The sequence below is a fragment of the Chiloscyllium plagiosum genome, chromosome 10, assembly GCF_004010195.1.
Source record: "Chiloscyllium plagiosum isolate BGI_BamShark_2017 chromosome 10, ASM401019v2, whole genome shotgun sequence".
Classification (NCBI taxonomy): domain Eukaryota; kingdom Metazoa; phylum Chordata; class Chondrichthyes; order Orectolobiformes; family Hemiscylliidae; genus Chiloscyllium; species Chiloscyllium plagiosum.
This window is the reverse complement of record NC_057719.1, coordinates 24,582,400-24,606,485: the sequence shown is the minus strand read 5'-3', so window position 1 is coordinate 24,606,485 and position 24,086 is coordinate 24,582,400. Positions and strand designations below refer to the sequence as shown.

The following is a 24,086-nucleotide window of genomic DNA, read 5'->3' as shown; positions in this document are numbered from 1 at the left end:
CTCCTCCTTTTCTCCAATGAAAAAAGTCCGAGCTCAGTCAACCTCTCTTCAAAAGATAAGCCCTCCAGTCCAGGCAGCATCCTGGTAAACCTCCTCTGAACCCTCTCCAAAGCATCCACATCTTTCCTATAATAGGGCGACCAGAACTGAACGCAGTATTCAAAGTGCGGTCTAACCAAAGTTTTATAGAGCTGCAACAAGATCTCAACTCTTAAACTCAATTCCCCTGTTAATGAAAGCCAAAACACCATATGCTTTCTTAACAACCCTGTCCACTTGGATGGCCATTTTAAGGGATCTATGTACCTGCACACTCATTTTATCATTCTATTCATCAAATTAAAACATTTACTGCCTTCAATAGACTGCTGGAATGTGGCTATAGCATGCATCATCTACAAAGGAACTTTGCAGCACCTTTCCAAGTTTATTCAACAAAGTATCTTTCAAGCTCATGATCACTACTGCCCACACTTAGAAGTGTGTTTCTCCACACTGCCAAGAATCCTATCCTTAATTCTGTACTCAGCTTTCAAATTTGACCTTTCAAAATGCATCACCTCACATTTATCCAGGTTGAACTTCATCTGCCAAGAATCCTATCCTTAATCCTGTACTCAGCTTTCAAATTTGACCTTTCAAAATGCATCCCCTCACATTTATCCAGGTTGAACTTCATCTGCCACCTCTCAGCCTATCTCTGCATCCTGTCAATGTCCCGCTGCAGCCTACAACAGCCCTCTATACTGTCAATGACACCTCCAACCTTTGTGTCGTCTGCAAACTTGCTGACCCATCCTTCAATCCCCTCATCCAAGTCATTAATAAAAATTACAAACAGTAGAGGCCCAAGGACAGAGCTCTGTGGAACGCCACTCACCACTGACTTCCAGGCAGAATATTTTCCTTCTACCACCACTCGCTGTCTTCTGTTGGCCAGCCAACTCTGTATCCAGACAGCTATGTTCCCCTGTATCCCATTCCTCCTGACCTTCTGAATGAGCCTACCATGGGGAACCTTATCAAATGCCTTGCTGAAGTCCATATACACCACATCCACAGCTCAACCCTCATCAACTTTTCTAGTCACATCCTCAAAGAACTCGATAAGGTTTGTGAGGCACGTATTGATTGCATTTAATCAAGCCATGCTCTTCCAGATGGTCATAAATCGTCTCCCTTAGAATCCTTTCTAACACCTTGCAGACGACAGATGTGAGACTTATTGTGGTCAAGTCTTTCATCTTTTAGAATGGGTTGCAGGTTTTGGTTCATTAATATATAAATCCCAGAACTTCTTTTAAGTCACCTCACATATACTTTATAACAAAAGGTGACATCTCAGCTCAGACAATACATTAAAGGTGTACGGTTAGAGTCTGTCTGTATCCCAATCTTGAGTGAGACTGGTTCTATTTCCAAAGTGGAAGTTACAAAATATTACATGGTTTGACTGCCTGCAGATTGTGCAATTTTTGAGCAAAATAAAATTATTCTGCAAATACAAATTCATCCCATAGACTTATATGCATGTGTGCATGCATGAGAGAGAGAGTGGGAGTGTGTGCACGTGCGTGTGTTTGCATGTGTGAGAGCTTAGTACAGTGTGTGCATGAGCGTAATGGAGTATAAGCCTGTGAGAGGTTGTGTGCATGGGTGCGAGTGTGGGAGATATATGAGAGAGGGTGACTATGTAACTGTGTGAGCATGCAAGTGTGTGTGCGTGCGTGTGTGTTTGTGTGAGTGAGAGTGTATAGTGTAGTGGAGTCACCTGTAGTGTGACATGAACCCAAAGTCCCGGTTGAGGCCAACCTCATGGGTACTGAACTTGGTTATCAGCCTCTGCTCGGCCACTTTGCATTGTTGCCTGTCCTGGGGTGCACCTGGGAGGACGCTCACTCGAAGATCTGAAGCTAAATGTCTCTGACCGCTGAAGTGTTCCCCGACTGGAAGGGAACACCTCTGTCTGGTGATTGTTGTGCGGTGTCCATTCATCCGTTGTTGTAGCAGCTGCTTGGTCACGCCAATGTACCATTCCTCAGGGCATCCTTGCCTGCAGTGTATGAGATAGACAACGTTGGCTGAGTCACATGTGTACCTGCTGCATACATAGTGGGTCCATGGGTAATGGTGTTATCCATGTCGACACTCTGGGATACAGACAGCCTCTGACCTCACACCTTTAATGCACTGTCTGAGCTGAGATGTCACCTTTGTTATAAAACCTTAAGTTACCTTGAGAAGGTGGTTTAAAAGAAGTTCTGAGATTTACATATTAATGAAGCAAAACCTGCAGCCCATTCTAAAAGATGAAAGACTTAACAATAATCCGGGTTTGTTCAATATATCATTTCAGTTGCATAACACTAATCTTTTGCTATAAATTCTGCATCTTATGGTTTTATGCTGCACAACCACCTGATGAAGGAGCAGCACTATGAAAGCTAGTGCTTCTAAATAAACCTGTCGAACCATAATCTGGTGTTGTGAGATTTTTACCTTTGTACACCCAGAAAAACACCAGCTCCTCCGCATCAAGGGCAGATGACGCACGGGAATGGTATCATGTTGCTCATGAGCCAGCCATGTAGCAATACCACAGTTTGTTCACTGTGACCCAGTCAAAACCCTGATATTTCCTACCGAACAGTAATGTGTGAGTACCTTCACTACATAAACTGCAGAAGTCCATGATGATTGCTCATCGCGACCACCATTTCAAGGATTATTAATGATTCGGAGTTGCCAGTGTTGGACTGGGGTGTACAAAGTTAAAAATCACACAACACCAGGTTATAGTCCAACAGGTTTAATTGGAAGCACACTAGCTTTCGGAGCGACGCTCCTTCATCAGGTGATTATGGAGGGCTCGATCGTAACACAGAATTTATAGCAAAAATTTGCAGTGTGATGTAACTGAAATTATACATTGAAGAATTGAATGTCTGTTAAGCCTTTCATCTGTTAGAATACAGTGATAATTTCACTTCTTTCATGTGTAAACCTCAAAACCCTTTTTTTAAAAGTTGCATTCTCGGGTTAGCTGTTAACAATGGTGATAGCTAGACAATATGTTGAAGGTGTTAGCCCCCTGTGTTCTCTGTCTATGACCTGATGTTTAGATTGATTCTAATCTAAAAAGTGAGATAACAGAGTTTTACATAAATTCATGCAGTTTTTGAGCTCAGAGTTCTACATGAATATATGTAGAAAGGCTCAACAGACAATCAATTCTTCAATGTATAATTTCTGTTACATCACACTGCAAATTTTTGCTATAAATTCTGTGTTACGATCGAGCCCTCCACAATCACCTGATGAAGGAGCGTCGCTCTGAAAGCTAGTGTGCTTTCAGTTAAACCTGTTGGACTATAACCTGGTGTTGTGTGATTTTTAAGGATTATTAATGTTGGGTTATAAATAATTGCCAAATCCTGGAATAAATTTAAAACAAACAAGTGAGCAGAAGTTAAACATTCAATGGCAGGATCCTAAAATCATAGAAACTTTAGTACTAAAGATCAGTTGCATCCTCGTAGCTGCATGTTAATGTAGTTGAATTTATTCATTTAATTTAAACTGAATTTTTGGCACAGTTCTGTGACTACCTACCTCCTTGTTCAAATGAAACCTTTACAGACATGGCTCCTGACTGACATGTAGGTCAGAGAAGCACACTTTGAAGATCCTAAGTAACAAGATATCCTGCTGAGCATTCTCCCTCTGCCCCTCTGCAATCTCTTCTTTTGTTTGCAACCTCTAATCACTATCCTTGTCATACCATTGCTGATCAGGAACTGTAAGTGTAGCCCCATGAGTGGGAGCAAGTTTTCATTCAGAACCTTTTCAAATCCACACCACTCATTCCAAAGGTCAAGCAAATAAAAGCTTTGGTTATCTTCTTACCACACAGTACTTCCAATGACTCTGCAGCAGGAAAGAAAGTCAAAGATATAGTAAGGAGTGGGCCTTTGCAATCTTATTCTGCATCGAATTTGCACATTAGGAATTGGCTGCACCAACACTGCACTGGTGTAAGAAAGGCCCAGCCTTTCCAGTTTCAGTTGTAGTGAATACTGAGATGTTTGTCATTGTGGAGGGCTGCTACAGCATTTCAACTTTCAGGAAGCACCCTTAAGCTCAAACCCAAACAATGCTGTCCATGGCTGCCCAACTGGAATAAACAGGATACTGTACTGATGGTTCTGTTAGGACAGGTCATGTGCCAACAAAAGTACTTCTGTGGATGGAAGTGTCATTTAAAGGGCATAATTTATTGCCCTTGAACTGAGTGACTTGCTTAGCCATTTTTGAGTGCACATAAAAGTCAACCACACCTAGCAGGGAATACTAGTAGAAACTAAGAATGACATGTGCTGGTCCAACTCATCTTGTAGCTCCAGTTGTTTACAATGTGTTTGTATGTGCTTCAAGTATTTTGGTTTGGGATAGCATAGCAGTCATGTTACTCAGCAAGTGAGCCATAGTCCTAAATTACAATCCCAACAGAGCCACAGGTTTAAAATTCAATTAATAAACTCTGGAACTATTATGTTTGTATTGGTAATGCTTAGCACAAAATGACTGGCTGGTTATAAGGATGGAAAGGAAATACTTAGCAGCGATGCCAATAAATACTAGAAAATATCATTCACCCAATGAATGGTAGAAAATGCATGTTTTGTCAAATATGCAACCTAACATGGTTATTGTCACACTCTAGAAACAAGCATGGATCGCACCTCAGCTGATTAATTCTCAAAGTTTAATTGTTTCTGTTGTGCTATTAAACTAATGGGTTCAATTACTACTACATCCCAGCTGGTGGAGATTCGCAGCAGCTCTAAACTACCTTTATGGCATAATTATCTTCATAAAAGGGACAACTGTTGTTTCTTACAGTTTACCCTCTGAAGTACACAAAGTGACTTTTCGTGTATTTATAGGTTATTTTACTAAGCGCTGCATAATGAAACCTTGCCACTATGTATTAATCCTGTTAATTGCACCTTTGTGATACCAAATTGGAGCCACAGCTTTAATAAGTGTACAGCAAACTTTTCTCTGCCAATGTTTGTGATATTCTAAGCATTTCCAGCAAAATTATGAGCACGCCTTGAAATATCTAAAATCATAATACTTGCAGATGACACAAACCTGTAACAACCTAAAATCCAGGAAATACACAGTAGGGTCTTGTGAAATCTGTAGGGAGGGAAGCCAGGTTGATGTTTCAAGTTGTGAACTGACACTGTTCTAATGAAAGATCATGGCCTGAAAGGTTAACTCTGTGCATTTCCATCATTTTCTGTTTTTACTCTTTAATCTTAATCAATTTGAGGAGGGTCAGAATGGGATTTTCAATTTGCGAAACTCTGAACCCAACCAGTCTGGGGCACCTTAGACCACAATTTCAGGTTCAATGCAAATAACTTATTTTGATGTTAGTATATTTTAACCAACAGGGGTTATTTTTGTGTGAGATTGGTCACAATACCTTTTAATTGGCTGTCTGGCTATTTCTCTATGTACTGAAGTTGCTTTCCCACAAGTGAAGCCAATCTGCCTGCATCTACCCTGTCAAGACCCTTAAGAACCTTCTATGTTTCAATAAGGTCTCCTCTCTTCTTCAAAACTCCAATGAGTATGAGCCTAGTCTACTCAACTTCTTAGAAGAAAATATCTCCATGCCCAAGATAACAGTGAACCTTCTCTGGATTGCCTCAAGTTGAAATACGGTTTTTCCTTAGTTAAGGACAAAAACTGTTTACAGTTCTTCAGCTGTGGTCTGACTCATGCTTTGTACAGTTATAGCAGGTCTTTCCTATTTTCATTCACCAATCTCTTTGAAATAAAGCCAACAGTCCATTTGCTTTCCCTTTACCTGCTGAACTTTGATGCTAGTTTTTGTGATGCATGCACAGGGACCTCCAATCCTTCTGTGCTCCAGCTTTCTGCAGTTGTGCTCTATTTAAATAGTATTCAGCTCTTCGACTCTTTCTACCAAAGTGCATAACATCACATTAAGATTAATGCAGATCCTTGTTTGCTCTCACTATCTCATGATTAGTGGGAGTTTCTACAGAACAGTGACTGTTGGGGGACTGATAGACTACTGAAGTTCGGAGGAAGGGTCACTTGACCCGAAACTGATTTCTCTCCACAGGTGCTGCCAGACCTGCTGGGCTTTTCCAGCAATTTATGTTTTTTCTTTCTGATTTACAGCATCCACAGTTCTTTCGGTTTTCATCTTGTTGTCGTGTTAGAATTTCTGTGTTGGGCCTGCCGCAGTGTTTCAGCAATGCAAGCTAGAGGAACAGCATCTCATTTTCCACTTAGACACTCCACAGACTTCAGGAACCTAAAACTGAGTTCAAAAACTTCATATCATGAGCGATTCCCTTCATTTTACTTACACTCACCCCACCTTGTTCACAATGGTTTGGTCTTAACAGAGCTAACCTACTTTCTACTATTCAAATCTCCCATTAACACCTACTCTGCATCTACCCTCCCTCTGCTATCATAAGCACTCTTTGTGGCTTTTCCTATTCACTTTGTGCACCCTCACCATCCCTTCCACTTGCTCCTCCTTCCCCTTTATAAAAAGCATAGAAATTATAATTTTCCAGCCACCCTCAGTTCTGAACAAGTGTCATGTTGGTTCCAAAGCAATAACTTTGTTTCTTCCTCTATAGCTGCTGCTAGGCCTGAGTTTCTCCAGCACTTTCTACTTTTATTTCCAATCTCTAACCTCTGCAATACTTTGCTTTTATAACATTTAGTGTTAGACATTTGGGAATAATACAAGCATTTCAGGTTGGCCATTAGAAACCTTTTATTTCCATTGAAACAGTCAATCAACCTCCTCTCAAGGTTACTGATGTCAATTATTGCACCATTAACAGAACTAAATGATTTTAATTAAATGGGAAGAGCAAAAACGACATAGTGCAAACCAAACGTTATATATTTCTTTGGCAGATAATTGCTGTGGTGAGCATAACTGTTACACTTTACTGCTGAATAAAATAAATGACAGAAGTGACATTGCTGCCACTTGGAAAGTGTCAAACACACAAACTGATTTTCTCAGTCTCTCATTTGATGTCAAAATAACAGGCTAAGTTCAGAATTAGTGGAACTTAACTACTAATCAATAACCCTTTGTGCCATTCCACTAGAAATTCAAAACTATCAATCAGTCAACAATTCTCCATTCTGTAATAGAATGCAGTAGAGTGAATTACTACCGATCCATCAGAGCTGCTGTTACAAATTCTGGAATCGGGCCCTCACTCCCCCAAGTCGAAATCACAGTCAGGAGAATTCTGTCTGACTTGGGAGAGAGTGCCCTGGGCAACTGGATTTTCATTCCGGTGGGAGCAGGTATTAATGGGAATGGGGCTCACTCTAGCTAAATAGAATTTGGAGGCACCCACAGGAGCTGTGAGGTGCAAAAGCAAACAGTTTTAAGGGTCCATCTCAGTACTGTGGGACTTTGTTGCAGCTGTGATTAAAAACAAGAAACCAAGGAATCAGTCCTCCAATCATAGAGATGTACAGCACATAAACAGACTCTTCTGTCCAACACGTCCATGCCAACCAGATATCCTAACCTAATAGAGTCCCATTTGCTAGTACTTGGCCCATATCCCTACAAACCCTTCCTATTCATATACCCATCCAGATGCCTTTTAAATGTTGTAATTATACCAGCCTCCACAACTTCCTCTGGCAGCTCATTCTGTGTGAATAGGTTGCCCCTTAGATCCCTTTTAAATCTTTCCCCTATCACCCTCACCTTAGCTCTCACACTCTCTCAGATATCCCCCGTGCCTCACCATGCCTTTGTCCACCCTACAGAATGTAGGTTCTGTTTTAGTGGAGCTGAAGAATATTAAGGGAAAGAAGTCACTAATAGGGATAGTCTTCAGAGTCTCTAACAGTATCCATAATATTAGACACAGCTCAAAAGAAAAAATATTGGGTGCCTGAGATAAAAGGTCAATAATCATAGGTGACATTAATCTACATATAAAACAGATTGGCAGTTATAAAGTCTTAGAGATGTACAGCACGGAAACTGACCCTTCAGTCCAACTCGTCCATGTTGACCAAATATCCCAACCCAATCTAGTCCCACCTGCCAGCATTCAGCCTATATCCCTCCAAACCCTTCCTATTCATATACCATTTGGATGTCTTTTAAATGCTGCAATTGTACCAGGCTCCACCACTTCCTCCACCACCAGTTCATTCCATATACGTACCACCCTCTGCGTGAAAAACTTGCCCCTTAGATCTCTTTTATATCTTTCCCCTCTCACCCTAAACCTATGCCCTCTAGTTCTGGACTCCCTGACCCCAGGGAAAAGACCTTGTCTTTTTATCCTATCCTCATAATTTTGTAAACCCCTATAAGTCACCCCTCAGCCTCCGACGCTCCAGGGAAAACAGCCCCAGGCTATTCAACCTCTCCCTATAGCACAAATCTTCCAACTCTGGCAACATCCTTGTAAATCTTTTCTGAACCCTTTCAAGTTGTAGCCTGGGTGAGGCATGCTGACGTGCTGAGAACAAGCTATATTAGATTTGGTATTTTACAATTTGACAGGATTAACTAATGGCCTCAGAGTAAAGACACCCCTAAGTAGCAGTGAGCACAAAATGATTGAATTTTACACTTTTTTTATTCAGTCACGAGATGTGGAAAGCATTGGCTGAGCCAGCACTAATTACCCATTTCTAGTTGCTCTTGGGAAGGTGGAGGTGAACTGCCTTCATGAGCCGCTGCACCCAACTAAGGGAAACACCTTATTTGCATCTATCCTGCTTATCCCTTTAAGCATTTCGTAGATTTAAATGGCATCAACTCTTTCTCTTCAAAACACTAGAGAACAATGACCCAGTTTTCCTAATTCCTCTTCATAGTACTGTCCCATCATCTGGGAATAAGTCTAGTGAACCTTTATCACACTATGGTAATAGTATCTTTCCTGAGGTAAGGAAACAACAACTGTACACAGTACCCCAGTTGCAGTCTCCACAAGATCTTATACATTTGATGCAAGACTTCACTCCTCCTGTACTCAAAACTTCTTGCAATAAAGCCTGACATTCTAGTAACCTTCCTAATATCTTGCTGCAACTATGTACTAGTCTTTGAGGACTTATTGACCAAGACACCTAGGTCTCTTTGTACATTTTCCAACCTCTTAACATTTGATATGTACTCTGCAATACTCAGAAGGAGAGTTGTGAAGCATGCAGAGGATAGCAGCCTCCAGGTAAACAGTAAAATGAGCTCTAAGATGACAACAGAAGAGCCAAAGACACATCTTGTGCAGGTGCATAAGATGTGTGTGTATGCCCTAAATGGAACCTGGTAAAAACATGCAAGTTACATGAGTCTCTGACCTCCAAAGTGCTGAAGTGCCTAAGTGATGTGCAGGTTGGTCTGGCAGCAGGCATGGTGATGTGGTTTGCCAATGTTGACTTGGGTTAATGAACGATTCAGGAGGATGGTGGCCATGGAGCATGGAGGGATGTTGTTCTGAAGAAGCAGCTGCATGGTGGCTTGGACAAGTGAGCTGCAGCCATGAGTGCTAGCTCTGGCTTGTCTATTAAAAATTGGTGCTGTCTAATTTCTCAGTGGAGGAGAAGAGAATTGCAAGCAGCTGATGGATGGGGCAAGATTTTAATGAGATGCAAACACACAGAACCAAGGTAGTTGTCACTCAGTGGTGAATTCTGAATTTTTGTGAAAAATTGGGAAAAGTTTTCTCAATGTCAAGTATCGAGATTTCTTCATTCACGTTGTATTTTCCCACCTTTCCTGCACCAGGGAGGGGAACATTCCACCTTGAGTTTACTGAAGTAAGAATACAGAGTATTTTAAAAAACTTACCTACAAAACCTTATTTTATAAGTTCTCCTTAACACTTAATAATAAGCATATTGTGTCACAACTATTACAATAGTAAAATCCACACTGGAGATATATTGAATAAGTTTTATTATAATTCATTAAGGTTATATTTTGATTTGGTTCTTTGGAAACCGACTGTTGAAACAACAAAGGGGATAGTGACAAAAGGAAATACCCAAATTATACCAATAAAACATTCATAAAAGACAAATTATCCACAGAACATGAAAACATTAAGCTTACCTTTTTATTGCTTTGTAGCAGATAATGACAGCTATCACCAGGAAAGCAAGAATGGCACAACTCACTGCGATTAAAATGACCATGTCCGTCCACCAGGGTTTTAATGTAGGATAATCTGTGGGTTTTACAGCTACATGCAAAAGAAAAAAAAAGTTTTCTTTGTATATTAAAAATTTAAAGTCATGCAACAAAGATTGTTTCACACAAATACTGGGAGACAATAATAAGAGTGTCTCTCCCAGCTTTGAAGATGTGGAATTGTTAGATGTGTAGACTGTTATTGCTGCCAGTTTTCCACAATTCCTGCCTCCAGTACCAGCTCCAGCTTTCATACTTGGCCCTTGCTTTTCTGACCCCACAATGCCAGCAGCATCCCATCTGCACTCACAACCGCATACTAAGTGCCCACTCAGGCTGTCATCTGTGTAATGCAAATGGCACCCTTTACCAAGTGCCCTTTGCTCTGCTGATCCTTTTATGGGATCGAGATGATACATGTGGAAGCTTGATTGAATCCCCAATGTTTACTTGCCTCCTCATAGCCGCTAAGCAATGACAACTTCAAAAACCCACCTGCTCCTTTATATAGTCTACTCTCGCCTTTCCACAAAAAAGGTTTTTAATAATTTTAATTTGTTTAAATTGGAAGGAGAGTGTGAGTCCTGTCCTGCACCTCACCTCAACCCTCTGCTCATAAATGTCAGCACTGGGCTGTCAACTTAATATTCACATGCCACACAATGCAAATTCTTTCAGGCAGCGCCCTCCCCTGACATCCAATTCAGACCCTGAGGAATCCTGAAAATTCAGCCCACAAAGCAGCATTAATTTTGGGCATCGGGGCCTCTCAGTTTTGTAGATATGTCTTGGACGTAATTGCACAACTTTAAATTTGCTGATCAGAAATACTGCTGAGCTTAGCTTTGTTGCGCTGTTTGAAAATTGTACATATTTGTGCAAAAATCTAAGTTTGTCTTTAAATTGTAATTCTTTATTTGATTGTCAATTGGTACAACCAAAAAAACTATTTCTTTAATGTACCAAAGATTCTACAATAACAGTTAATGATGTGTTATTCTGAATAAAACATTTCAGGAGGTTAAATGTTAAACTTAATTTTTATAAGTTTATTATTCCACATCTCATTCCTACACTTTTTATGTACAATCCACATTCAAAAATGACACATCAAATAATAGAATTTAAAATGTTATAGACTGAAACAGACTGATGCAAACCAATTATTATCTAGAATATTGCTCCATCAGACTTCTGCTTAAAATATAGAATGTTACTAATTGCAGGTTAAAGTAGCAGCATTTTGTGACCTGATGCTTCTAAAGGTGAAAGTAATCTCTTGGAAAGGTACAATAATTGACTGTATACTATATACTTAACTCCTTTGGTAATAGCACACACATGCATTTTCCATATGAGAAATTGCACAGAGATTTTTGCAATCTACAATCTTTCCTAAAAATATGTCAAGTCATCAAATTGAGAAAAGGAAATTGCTACTGCTGTATGACAGAGTTAGGAAAGCAAGTGCTAATAAGTCGATCTTACAAAATTTATCACAAAAGTGAAATCGCTGGAAAAGTAAATTGGAAATTTTCCTAAATTATAAGAAAGAGACAAATGAGAAGAAGCCTTTTAGCCTCTGATCTTTTTTCCTGACATAACATAAATTATTGTGCATCATTCTCATTACTGATTCATTAGTGCGATCATTAGCCGTAATCTGTATTGTAGTGTTTTCTTCTAAACTTGTTGAGGGCAATTTTTGTGACACTGAGAGAAGAAAAATACCATCAATCATTGTGTGATACTGTTTCACAAGCATAGTGTTTCACATCCCATTCCTACACATTTAACATATAATCCTCATTCAAAATTGCTATATCAAATGTTATAGACTAAAACAGACTAATGCAAACCAATTGCTATTCATAATATTTCTCCAACAATAACATGCCTATATTTGAGGTTATTTGAGAGACATCTAAAACAAAATTAAAATCTTACAGAAACTCACATTAAGCAAAATGTGATTTCATCAAAATTACCTTGGTATAAGAATTCAAGGGGTTTAGAAGGATATGGGCCAAATGTTGGTAAATGGATATTTGGTCAGTATGGATGAGTTGGACTGAAGGGTCTGTTTCCATGCTGTACAGCTCTACAACTCTATGACCTGAATATCACCCCTGGTTTATTTAAAAATGCTTGGAAGTTTGTTTTTTAAAAAATGCACAATGTGAGGATCAAATATCAGGTGCTTTCTGGTGTACATATACCAAAGTTTACTCCCATTCCATGTATTATTTTTCAATGACAGTGACTGAGTGACTGCCTGTCAAGCACAACTGTCAGTTGATTCCCTGGTATAATGGAAATAAAAATTGGGAGGTTTCCTTAAAGGGCTGGCAATCAACTCCACCACTTAACTGAGGTGGGTAAAAATGTTTCACGCAGTTACCACACCATAACAGAGAGTTCAGGACGTTGTTATCATTTTCAAATCAGATGTGACAGCATGAAATAAATAACATCTGGTAGAATGGATGAGAGCCCTTAATAGAGGTTTTGAACTGGAAGTGCAATAGCGCTGAATGTTTGTAAATTGAAATCTGGGAGTGTTGCCAGAAGAAATGTCTGTTGGAAAAAGTCTATTCAATCTCGCAAAAGTTGTGAATGGTATACAAAGAAACAGACCAAAGCAAATGATAAAGCCTGCATGCATTCACCTGGTCTGTGAAATAAAATGTTTGCAAACCCTTTGTAACCCAAACAAATAGATCTTGGACTGCATAATAGAGAATTTGATTCCATTGTAACATTCTACAGTACATGGTAAGTGCCTTAGAAAATGAAATAACATTTCAGGGAAAGCAATTGTGGGAGGTCATTGGGTTTCAGGCCACTGGAAATCAGAACAATGTTTGCTTTAACTAAAAAGCCTAAAATACATAACCCTATGAAATGTAAAAATGATCAAAATCAAACTTGCTGTGGGAAATTTTCTTCATCTCATTTAATCATGAATTTGGGCTAAGTAATCAAGCCCATACCTTGGCTGGACATTGTGAAAATAAGAGGGAAAAGAAATTTTCTCCGTCAAATTTTAACAGTCTCAACATTGTCACAACTTTCTTACAGTTCTTTGGCAAATTAAGTGCATTAATTCCTCAGGCAAATAAACAGAAGACTATCAGACAAATGAATTTAGCATTCGAATATAGGTGTTCATAGTGTCATTTCAGAATCTTCGCTGGAGTTTACTAAAAATTGGTATAGTGTCAATTTCAGGGAGTTTTATTAAAATTTTCTGAGTTCTAGTGAGTTAATTCATGCAATTCTTCATTGTTTGCCTCAATACGTATGCACCACATCTCCATGGTGTCAAGCTCATTATTGTGTGCTCACCAGCAGTGGATGTACCTGCCACCACCAGGACCTTCTGTGATTCGTGCTGCTGGCATTATATTTAAAACCCAGCTGTGCAACAGGTCAATCCCTGCCAGCCAAGAACAGCCCTTCACAGAAAACATATGGGGAGGGAAATGAAAAAGAATACCTTCCGAGGGCACACAGATGGCATAGGTGACATTTCATTGCAAACAGACTCACATTTGTAAATATATAGCCATTTATATCATCTGTTTGTCTGATCAACTGTCGTTGTAAATGTAGCTGTAAGAATAAAGCTACATAAATTCCCTGCCCTTATTGCACGGCCATGTTAAGTCTGTCTAAATGAGTGCGAGTCTTTCTGTAATGCCCATAGCATCTTCTAACTGGAAAGCCTTCACAACACTGGAAAGCCTTCAAACAGTTCAAAACTTTTATCGAACAGAATTTGTAAATGTGCTCCTTTAACAGGTGCTAAGGCCCTAAATTGTGCATACAGTGTCCTCCCCTTCCCCTAAAATGTAACATCAGCGACAGGCTATTGAAATGAACTTCATTAGTAGAAGCCATCAGATACTTTCCAGAAGAGGATTGGGAACAAACTGCAGAGGTTCATTTTTGAGGGAATTTATTATCATCCCAGCTGATGGTAATGATGGACCAGTCAAATCCCAGAGTGAAGTCTGATTTGATAGGCGTTAAGTTTTTATTTTCTTTTTGCTTACTATCGAGGTCAGTAGCTCAATATACATAAAAGATTGCTAAAGTACACTAATAAAAACAAATAAAAATGTTGTTACATGAAAGAAAAAGCACCAACTTTATTATAATACAACAATTTGTAACAATCTCCTCACCGATAAAAAAATCAACTCTTTTACCTCTACAACAATCTTCCAGGCACCCAAGCCTCAGTGAAGGGTTAGGAGAAAGTGAAGACTGCAGATGCTGGAGGTCAGAGCTGAAAATGTGTTGCTGGAAAAGCGCAGCAAGTCAGGCAGCATCCAAGGAGCTGTAGAATCAACGTTTTGGGCATGAGCCCTTCTTCAGGGCCCTTCAGTGAAGGGTCACCCCTGTTTCCACATTAAAGCTCCTTTTTCAATAGACACATATGCAATCACAAGATCATAAGAAATTGAAACTGGAGTAGGGCATTCTGCCCCTCAGACCTATTCTGCTATTCAATACGATTGTGGCTGATCCAGTGCACCTAGTGTCCATTTTCCTGCCCTCTCCTCCAATGCTTGATTCCCCTACTGACCAAGCATTTATCTAAGTCTTAAACATACAACTCTCCCACAACTCTCTGTGGCAAGGACTTCCAAAGACTCTCAACCCCGAGAGACGAAATTCCTCATCTCAGTTTTAAATTGTCATCTCTTTATTCTGCGACTTTGCCCTCTGGTCCTAGACTCTCCCATATGGGGAAACATCCTCTCCGCATTAATCCTAATAACAATCCTATATATTTCAATGAAATCACCTTTTGTGTCAGAGTTTGACTTGCATTGAGTTTGGTGGAGTGATTCTCCTCATGAAGCTAAGTGAGTTTTCTCACTGTATCTTACCAAACTCACCATATTGTTTGGTGTTTCAGCCCTTGTGATGAGTATCAGGCCCATTTTTGCCCATCTTACAACATGCCATTTATAAAGGAACTCACCAGACATTGCCCTAAGAGCAACTCCCCTTGTGTCTGTGCCTGATTTCAAATCCCGCAAGGCACCTGGAGGAGTACTGCCATCCAGAAGCTGCCATGCTCAGTCACTGAAGGAGCCAGGAGAGATGTCAGAGAAGGGCAGGCTGGCATCACACTTGTCAGAGAGAGACTTAGAGGTTCATGTGGATGGCGGATTGGAGAGGAGATGAGTCCACTTCCCGGAGGACTGACAGAGGAGGCCATACCACCAGGCCATGTCAACATAGTCAGGAGTGCTACCTTGATCAATGCCATTGCTGGGGTGAGGAGAGCTGAGCAGGAGTGCTGGAAGAAGGTCAATGATCTTCTTTGGTCTGTGAGGATAAGTTACATACTCTGCCCCCTGATCACCTCACACTCACTCTACCATCGAACTTACCTCTCCCCAAGGCTCATGCTTTGACACCCACCCCCCATTGTTGCATACAACACCTTCCCTCGCTTGCCCCGATTACCCCTCATCCTCCCAATACCAATAACCTAACATGCTCTCCATCTTGCCTCTTCACTCCCTCAGAACAACTCAATACCTTTCTCCCAAGCGCACCATCCCAACAGCCACGCTGCATACTTTCATCTTATGCATTCATCCTGTTTTTGTCATTAAGGCAAACGCAGCACGTAGTGAAATAGAGCAATGTTGGACAGATTTGGGGGGGGGGGGGGGGAGGTGGTAGGGTAGGGTAGAAATGTAATCAGATATTTTTGTCTTTACCCCTCTGATGCAAGAGTACTTGCCCTTTCAGGAGAAAACTGGGACCACTCGTTTCGGGATGCACAGACATCCACGGCTCGACACTTATCATTCCACCGCTATGCTCACATTAATTCATGGAATACATCAAACATTTTCACTAAGCACTGACTGCAATGTCTTCTTCCTCTGGTGTCTTACAGGTGCTGCCATTCTTCTAAGTATCCCTCAGCAAAAGGTCTGTGAATGAGAATACCAAGGGCGCGGGAGGGACTTTTGACAAGACCACTTCCTGGACACTGCAGCAGCACGGATGACGAGGAGTATCTATCTCAGGGAGTTTACCTAGTGGTTACGGTGCCAGGGAACAGCAACACAGAGAAAAAGGGTTAATGACGTAGGACAGTCAGGGAGTAGGGATCCTATTTGTGTGTTCAACATGTCATGTATTGGAAGTCAATGTTGTTCCCATGTGAACGTCCAGTGACTGGCTACAGATTTAAACACCTCCCTCACATGTCTACTCAGTTATCCCACATCACTGCGAATCCCTGCACAGATATTCTTCTTGATATTGCGCACTAATCATGTATCACGATTGTAATGACACTGACTGATCTTCTGCCAGTGGCTTTCAGTCACAGTGTCAACATGCCACTGAAATCCTAAACATCCTTCCCCTTCCAATTCTGTCAAACCCACAGACTTCACACTGTCCTAGGTCATCATCCAAGCCAGGTACATACACCGACACCGGATGATATCCCCCCCCACTCCCGACCAGCCACCACAACCTCGCCCCACCCCTCTCCAGCAAACTGATCTGACAGCACCAGCCTGCCTGGATGGTACCACACCTAGCTCCAACTGGACACAATGGAGACAAAGGAGTAACCATTACCCACTGCAAATCCACGCTGACTGGACAACCCTGGATGAAGGGCTTTTGCCCAAAATGTTGATTTTCCTGTTCCTTCAGACTCTGCTTGAGTTGCTGTGCTTTTCCAGCACCACTCTAATCTAGACTCTGATTTCCAGTATCTTCAGTACCCACTTTCGCCTGAATTCTGGGACTGGCAAGGAAGGCTGCCCTTGACTAACCTTTTGAACCCCCTTACTGAGGAGTGCCCCAAAGACTTTTACTGTGGACCACTCCACTAAGACTTTCAGCCATGTTCTACTGCTTATTCTGTTTGGAGCAAATGGTGAGTCCATGTGGTTCAGGTGCTGGACTGGCATAAGACAAGATCCATTTGCCCTTGACTGGCGACTGCTGCACAACACAGCCACTGTCCTGGTTGTGTGACTGCATTAGTTGCCTCTGCAGGGTGTGACAGGGCAAGGCAAAGTGTACAGATTGCAGCCACGACAGCAGGTACCATTGAACAGATGCTAAGAGAGCGAGGGAGTCCTGGCAGACGACCTGATCTGGACTGGGGACCTGTCCCTGGGCAAGAACTATACCCAATGCAGACAATCACTGCTGGTTCTTGGTGTGCCCTGTTAGACAAGTTTGCTCTTTGTCACAACTCAATGAGGAAGCACACTGGAAATCAACACCTTTATCTTACAGTGGTCATAAAAATTAAAGATTTTGAAAGGTTTGCAGAATCCCCCAATTTCCCTCACTTTTGAATCCAGAAAGCATGGACTGGGTTTGTAGTTAATCTTTTTTAGTTTATTCATTCATTCATATGATGTGGGCATTGCTCGATGGGCTATTCCTGATGTTCTTAATCTGAATCACTTTCTAGAGCCATTTCACAGGGCAATTCTGAGTGAACCATATTGCTGTGGGTCTGGAGTTATGTGTAGGTCAGACCAGGTAAGGATGACAGATTTCCCTCCCGAAAGGGCATTTGTGAACCTGGTAGGTTGGTTAACAATCGGTTACATAGACACCACTGACACTCATGTTTAATTTCAGATTTTTAGTGAATTCAAATTTCGCCATTTGGATATAATGGGAATTTTGAATCCACACCCCTAGATCCAAAAAAAACTGAAGAAATGCAGATGCCTAAAATCTGAAACATACTCAGAAACTGCTGGAAAATCTCAGCAGGTCTGGAAGCACCTGTGAAGATAAATCAGAGTTAATGTTTCTGGTTCAGTGAACTTTCTTCGGAACGGATTCTGAAGAAGGGTCACTGGAGCCAAAACATTAACTCTGGTTTCTCTCCACAGATGCTGCCAGACCTGCTGAGATTTCCAAGCACTTTCTGTTTTTGTCACTAGAACATTAACCTCTGTCTCTGGACTGAAGGAAAAATAATCTAATTTTGTTCAGACTTAATGTGTGTGTTTTACTGCAGGGAACAGAGGCAGCTGCTGAAACTGTGGAGATCTGAGCCTTCTTCCTATTCTGTTCACAATCCCAAGGTGATCAGCTATCTGGAACCAATCGCATCATCATTTGTCAGCAGAAGGCCTTTGTTATTGACCATTTGTCACTAGACCAATTAGCTACTTGTTGCCAGCTGAATCTCTATTAGCACAAGCACTTGGTTTCCTCATCTGCAATCCTACTACTGTTTGAAGTTGCAGCTTTGTAAACAGTACTTACAATGAGTGTCAGGTTACTTGATCTCAAAAACTGTTGCACTCTGTCAACAATGTTTGGTTTTTAAAACAGTTCTTTTCCCAATTCAGTCCACAATCAAACATAAATAAAAGGAAACATGGTTTACACCTTGCTGGGTACACTGCCAGTGCACTGAAGGATGCCAGGGTCAAGGCTGTCTGAAAGAGGAGTGCCAATATCTGTGGTGAAAGGGTATGTGTGCCTGGTATTTGTAGAACGCGCCGTGCTCCATAGTTTGGCCATGGACAAGATGAGCTGAAAAATGTGTTGCTGGAAAAGCGCAGCAGGTCAGGCAGCATCCAAGGAGCAGGAGAATCGATGTTTCGGGCATAAGCCCTTCTTCAGGAAGGGCTTCATTCCAGAAGAAGGGGTTATGCCCGAAACGTCGATTCTCCTGCTCCTTGGATGCTGCCTGACCTGCTGCGCTTTTCCAGCAACACATTTTTCAGCTCTAATCTCCTGCATCTGCAGTCCTCACTTTCTCCATGGACAAGATGAGATTATTCACAGGAGGTGGCACATTTATACCCACCAAGAACCCACTTTGATTTCTATGTTGAGTTTTCTCAATGCTTAGTTTGTATGGTGAGTTTGGTAAGATGACAACCTCTTTCAATCTGAACTGCTGATAAGATCTTTAACAAGAACTGATGAGTGTCAATTTTGATCCCTCATTCAATGAAAGAGTCCCTTGATGTCATGGGTAGTCAATCGCATCTCATTTCTGAAATTCATATCTCCTGTTGATGACTGATCCAATCCTATGATAAGATCTGGAGCAGAAGTGGGTCTCCCAATTGTTTAGTGAATCTAACCTGCCAGTGTGACTAGACATACCCAAGCAAAACAATAAAGAGGTCAGGGACATTAGTTGTAAGGTATAAGTTGGTGAGGATTAACTTCATCAGGGTGTTGCTTGATGAATCTATGATAGTTGTCCCAATTTTGGCAGAAGTTCCTAGATATTAGTGAGAAGGACTTTGGAGGATCAACTGAGGTTTGCTATCCTTTCTTTGGTACAAGAGCTGAAAACCAGTTCCACTTGGGTTTATTATACTGAAATATTTGGGCATGCGACTCAATTCTTTTCTGACCAGTTCTGTGGCTCTTGCACAATTGCTTTTCTTAATTCACCTAATCATTTCTAGTTCAACAGGCAGCAATGGGATTAACATGACAAGTATTAACATAACAAATCAGTGTTCTCAACATAAATTGTTGAGAACAAACTGAACCATCATAGTTAAAATTTGTGTCTGCATTTTACCAAGGAACCTGAAGATTTTAAAGCATCATTTTTTATCTATGTGATATACGTGTGTGCAGACTCTGGATCGGACAAATTGTTTCCATTTGAAAATGGATTGAAAGCCTGAGGGCACAGTTCTAATGTCCAAAAGAAGCAAATGCAAGGTGAGAAAAAGAATCTTTTCATGCAGCAAATAGGGTATAGACTGCTCTGCCTGGATGATTAATTAAATAGAAACATAGCGTAGGGGTATAGGCAAAAAGCATGAAATTGGCGTAAACTCAAAATGCTGAGAGCCAGTGCAGACATGATGAACTGAATGGACATCTTCCGCACCGTTGCAGTACTCTGATTCTGCGACTGCAACTTTTCCATTTAAAAAGAGCAGGGAAAGATGATTAGCTTTTCTTTCAGGCTCTGCGCAGTCTTTCATCTCTTGCATGACACTGCCCTTCACCTTCAAGAAGTAATCCACTAAAAGTGATTCAGACATTAGTGATGGTTGAAGTGATTGCAGGAACACCTACATCGTATCATCTAATCATATCAAATTTATTTTGCCATTCCTGAAAGAAAACAGATCAACTAATTATTGTATTGGAATAAAACCTGACCTTGTGATGCCTATCTGCTGAATTTCTGAGCATACTTTGGTTTTATTTCTAATTTCCAGCACCCCCAATATTTTGCCTCAACTGATTGGACCTCTTTCTTGGCATTGGTGTCATGAAGCAACTATATTTCTGGAAACCAAAACCTGTGTTAACCTCCTGACAAAATAGTGGTGAAACTGTCTGCAGTATAGTTCAGAGGTCACAGGTGATTTACAAACCTTTTCTTTAAACAAACAGTTTTGAGACTTCTTCCTATGATTGCATTTCATGAGCATTTGCAGAGACCCGAGTACTAAAATACAATTAGGACCCTGTCCACTGACTTTTTCTACAGCTACTTTTTCAGAATGTATCTCATCAGCATCCTTCTTTGCACTCCTCAAATGGAAAATCTGAAGTCTGTACACATATAAAGTAGAACAATTTAGTTTTTATATTTTCTGGGTAAGGATTCCCATTTTGTGATGATTCCAGATGGGATATCGAAATAGATATACTCCAAGGTGAGGAGCAATGACCTGGCTCCCCTCCTTTAACAACCCAGCCCCTGATTGCAACATGGTTAATTTAAAATGAATCCCTTCAGTCATGGACACCTTTCCCAGCCTAAAGATATTTATGCTTGGTAAGGAGGCTTACTTGTGTTAAGGAAAAGGTTCATTGGCCAAACAAATTCAAGATAGTATGTGATTTGTAAATGTACAGATTAGAAATGAAAGGCAAGTCTAAAAAAGAATATGTTTAAAAAAGTACAAAAATGATTTTAGCTTTTCCACGGTGGATAGACCATGAAACATTGGGTCCACAAAGGTGGATAGTGTAGTGTTATCTTTGGCAGTTAAGTGGTTGCTCGGAGATTCATAGTTTTGCCATTAGCTGAAAGGGATGGTCCAGTTTTTGTCAAGTGGCTTTGCTGATGGTGTTTGCAGCAACCACAGGAAGTTTATTTCTACTTAATTGTGAACATAAGGGCGTTTAGTGGAATTCCTCAGCTGTGCCCTCATGGCACACTTTTACAGAATGCAACGTAACTAACCTGCCAGCTGTCCAGAACACAGAGATCAGCGCTTGCAGTTTTTTTTAAAACCCATTTCTTGTGCATTTCTGGAAGGGTCAAGCACAAACTTGTCCTTTGCCAAGAACTACCTTTATTTCAATTCATATCATGTTAGGTGATGTTGTGGTGACTCAGTGGTTAGCACTACTATCCTACACCAGGGACCTAGGTTCAATTCCAGCCTCAGGCAACTGTCTGTGTGGAATTTACATGTTCTCCCTGTGTCTGCATGGGACATAGCAAAAGCAGCCAGAAGGTAGAAATAGTATGGTCATTTCATCAACTAATCATCTTTCAAGCGGTGAGATCCACTATACAATTACAATTATCAGAGCAAAGTGGAAAGTTTTGTGCTTTACACTTATCATTAATCTCCAAATGCTCACAGACACATTAATGCCTTTTGAAATCTATGGTATCCAATATTCGGCAATATTTCAAATGTAGCCTTATCATGAATCCATATAAGGTTAGAATTATTTGTGTTTCCAAGTTAACTTCTCTTTATATCACAAGACATGATTATACTCTTTTGGCAGTTTCACACTGGCTGGATACTTTCCAGTGAATGGTCACTAATCACATTTATATTCTTCATTGCGGTTAATGCTTATTTCTGAGAAATCCTCATATTTTTTGTTCCAGTAATTACTGTTTATTTCGCATTAAAATGCAAATGCCACCCCTTGATTTGTTTAAATCCCTTTAAAACCTAAAAGTCATAGGATTCTTGTTATAAGAAACGGTCATAGAGTATACAGCAAGCAAACAGGCACTTCGATCCTACTCATCCATGCCAACCAGATTTCCCGAACTGAACTAGTCCCATTTGCCTGCATCTGGTCCATATCCCTCTGAACCTTTCTTAATTATGTACCTGTCCAAATTGTACCTGCCTCTACCACTTCCTCTGGCAGTTTATTCTACATACACACCAGCTTCTGTGTGAAAACATTGCCCCCCCAGGCCCCTTTTAAAACTTCTTCCTCCCATCTTAAACCTCCCCTCTAGTTTTGAACTTCCTTACCCTCTATGCCCCATATGATTTTGCAAACATCTATAAGGTCACTCCTCAGTATCCTATGCTCCAAGGAAAAGTGTTCCAGCCTATCCACTGTCTCTTTGTAACTTAAACCCTTCAATCGCAGTAACATCCTTGTAAATAATTTTGCAATCTTTCCAGTTTAATAGCATCCTTCCTACAGCAGGGTGACCAGAAATACGCGCGGTTAACCAAATGTGGCTTTACCAATGTCTTGAACTGCTGTAACATGACACCTCCACTCTTGTACTCAAAGCTCTGACCAATGAAGTCAAGCATGCAAAATGCCTTCTTCACCATCTGTGATGCCACTTTCAAGGAACTATGTATCTGCACTCCTAGGTCTCGCTGTTCAACAATACTCCCTAGGACCCAACCATTAACTATGTAAGTTCTGCCAAGGTTTGTCTTACCAAAATGCAACACCTCACATTTATCTGAAATAAACTCCATCTGCCATAACACTGGCCCAGTTGATCAAAATCCCATTGTTCTCTGAGGTAACTTTCTTCACTTCTATACCACCAATTTTGGTGTCACGCACAGAAGGTCCTTCCCCTCTCAGTTCTCCCACTGGAATCGTATCTTCCCTAAGCCTACTTCCCTTTTCTTTACCACATGTTTTGACCTTTTTTCAACATTTTAGCTGAAATTCTGTTATATGACATAACTGGCTTTTATTAAACAAATTCTTCCTCATCAATCCCTTAGTCTGTCTCTTTCATCAATGACTTCTAGTGTCCACCAGCTGACAATTCTATGTCATGCTTCAAGGTTGTTTCTCAACAATGTGCACAGAACAACACCCACAAAAGAAACTTCACTAAACTGTGATTCCCAGTCAGATCGATCAATTATGATCCCCATTATTCTAGTTTCCTGATTTTTTTGTTTATCCATGAGGCTAATTTGACAACACTTCCATAGACCGTAACGTTTTTTTCTAAACTGTGGAACAGATCGTCAACTTGTTCCTAAAAATACAAGCAGGTCAGTGAATTTCATCAATTTGCCTGTCGCATCACAGAATCTTGGTGGTTTTGTAAGGCATTTAAATCTACAATAATTACAAGGAACTTTGAGACCATCCTGCAAAATAACTTTAAATAGTTCAGCAGTTTTAAGGCAATCTGTATAGAAGCAGCTGGAGCAAAACAAATGCAGCTTGTATTATTTCCTGGCGCACCATCTGCCAGGTCACATAAAAGTTACCAGAACCAATTCTGCACTTTCACTGACCTCCCTATATCACCACCATGGGTTCCACATGCCACTTGGGCTCCATGCTTGGTATGCCTCCACAGCAAAATTTATGAAGAATGTAGCACATAGGGATGAAACTGGAGACTCTACTGGGCCTCATCAGCACATTGATTCACTCCTAGTCTTTCCAGTATTCTGAAACAATGGGTGTCAATTATAAGCGCGAGTCTCCTTTAACAACACTTCCAAAACCGATGACTTCTGTCACCTAGAGGAACAAGGGCATCATTTGCATGATATCCCCATCACCTGTAAGTTCCCCTAAAACTGACACACCATCCTGTTTTAGAACTATATCG

At 40.8% G+C, this 24,086-nt stretch overlaps 1 protein-coding gene across 5 annotated transcripts in view; it reads right to left on the bottom strand.

Annotated features, from left to right (window-relative positions):
• The window catches only part of prima1 (proline rich membrane anchor 1), a 255,369-nt gene that overhangs the window by 182,181 nt on the left and 49,102 nt on the right, over nucleotides 1–24,086 (bottom strand). For 4 of the 5 annotated variants that reach the window (XR_006312711.1, XM_043697188.1, XM_043697191.1 and 1 more), the window contains exon 3: nucleotides 10,175–10,304. Coding sequence is in view for 4 of the 5 variants with exons in the window: in XM_043697188.1 (XP_043553123.1) it covers nucleotides 10,175–10,304 (130 nt within the window). In the remaining variant the exon portion in view is untranslated. Of the gene's footprint in view, nucleotides 1–9,525; nucleotides 9,875–10,174; nucleotides 10,305–24,086 lie in introns of those variants that run through there. The other variant, XM_043697189.1, reaches the window with a different exon arrangement.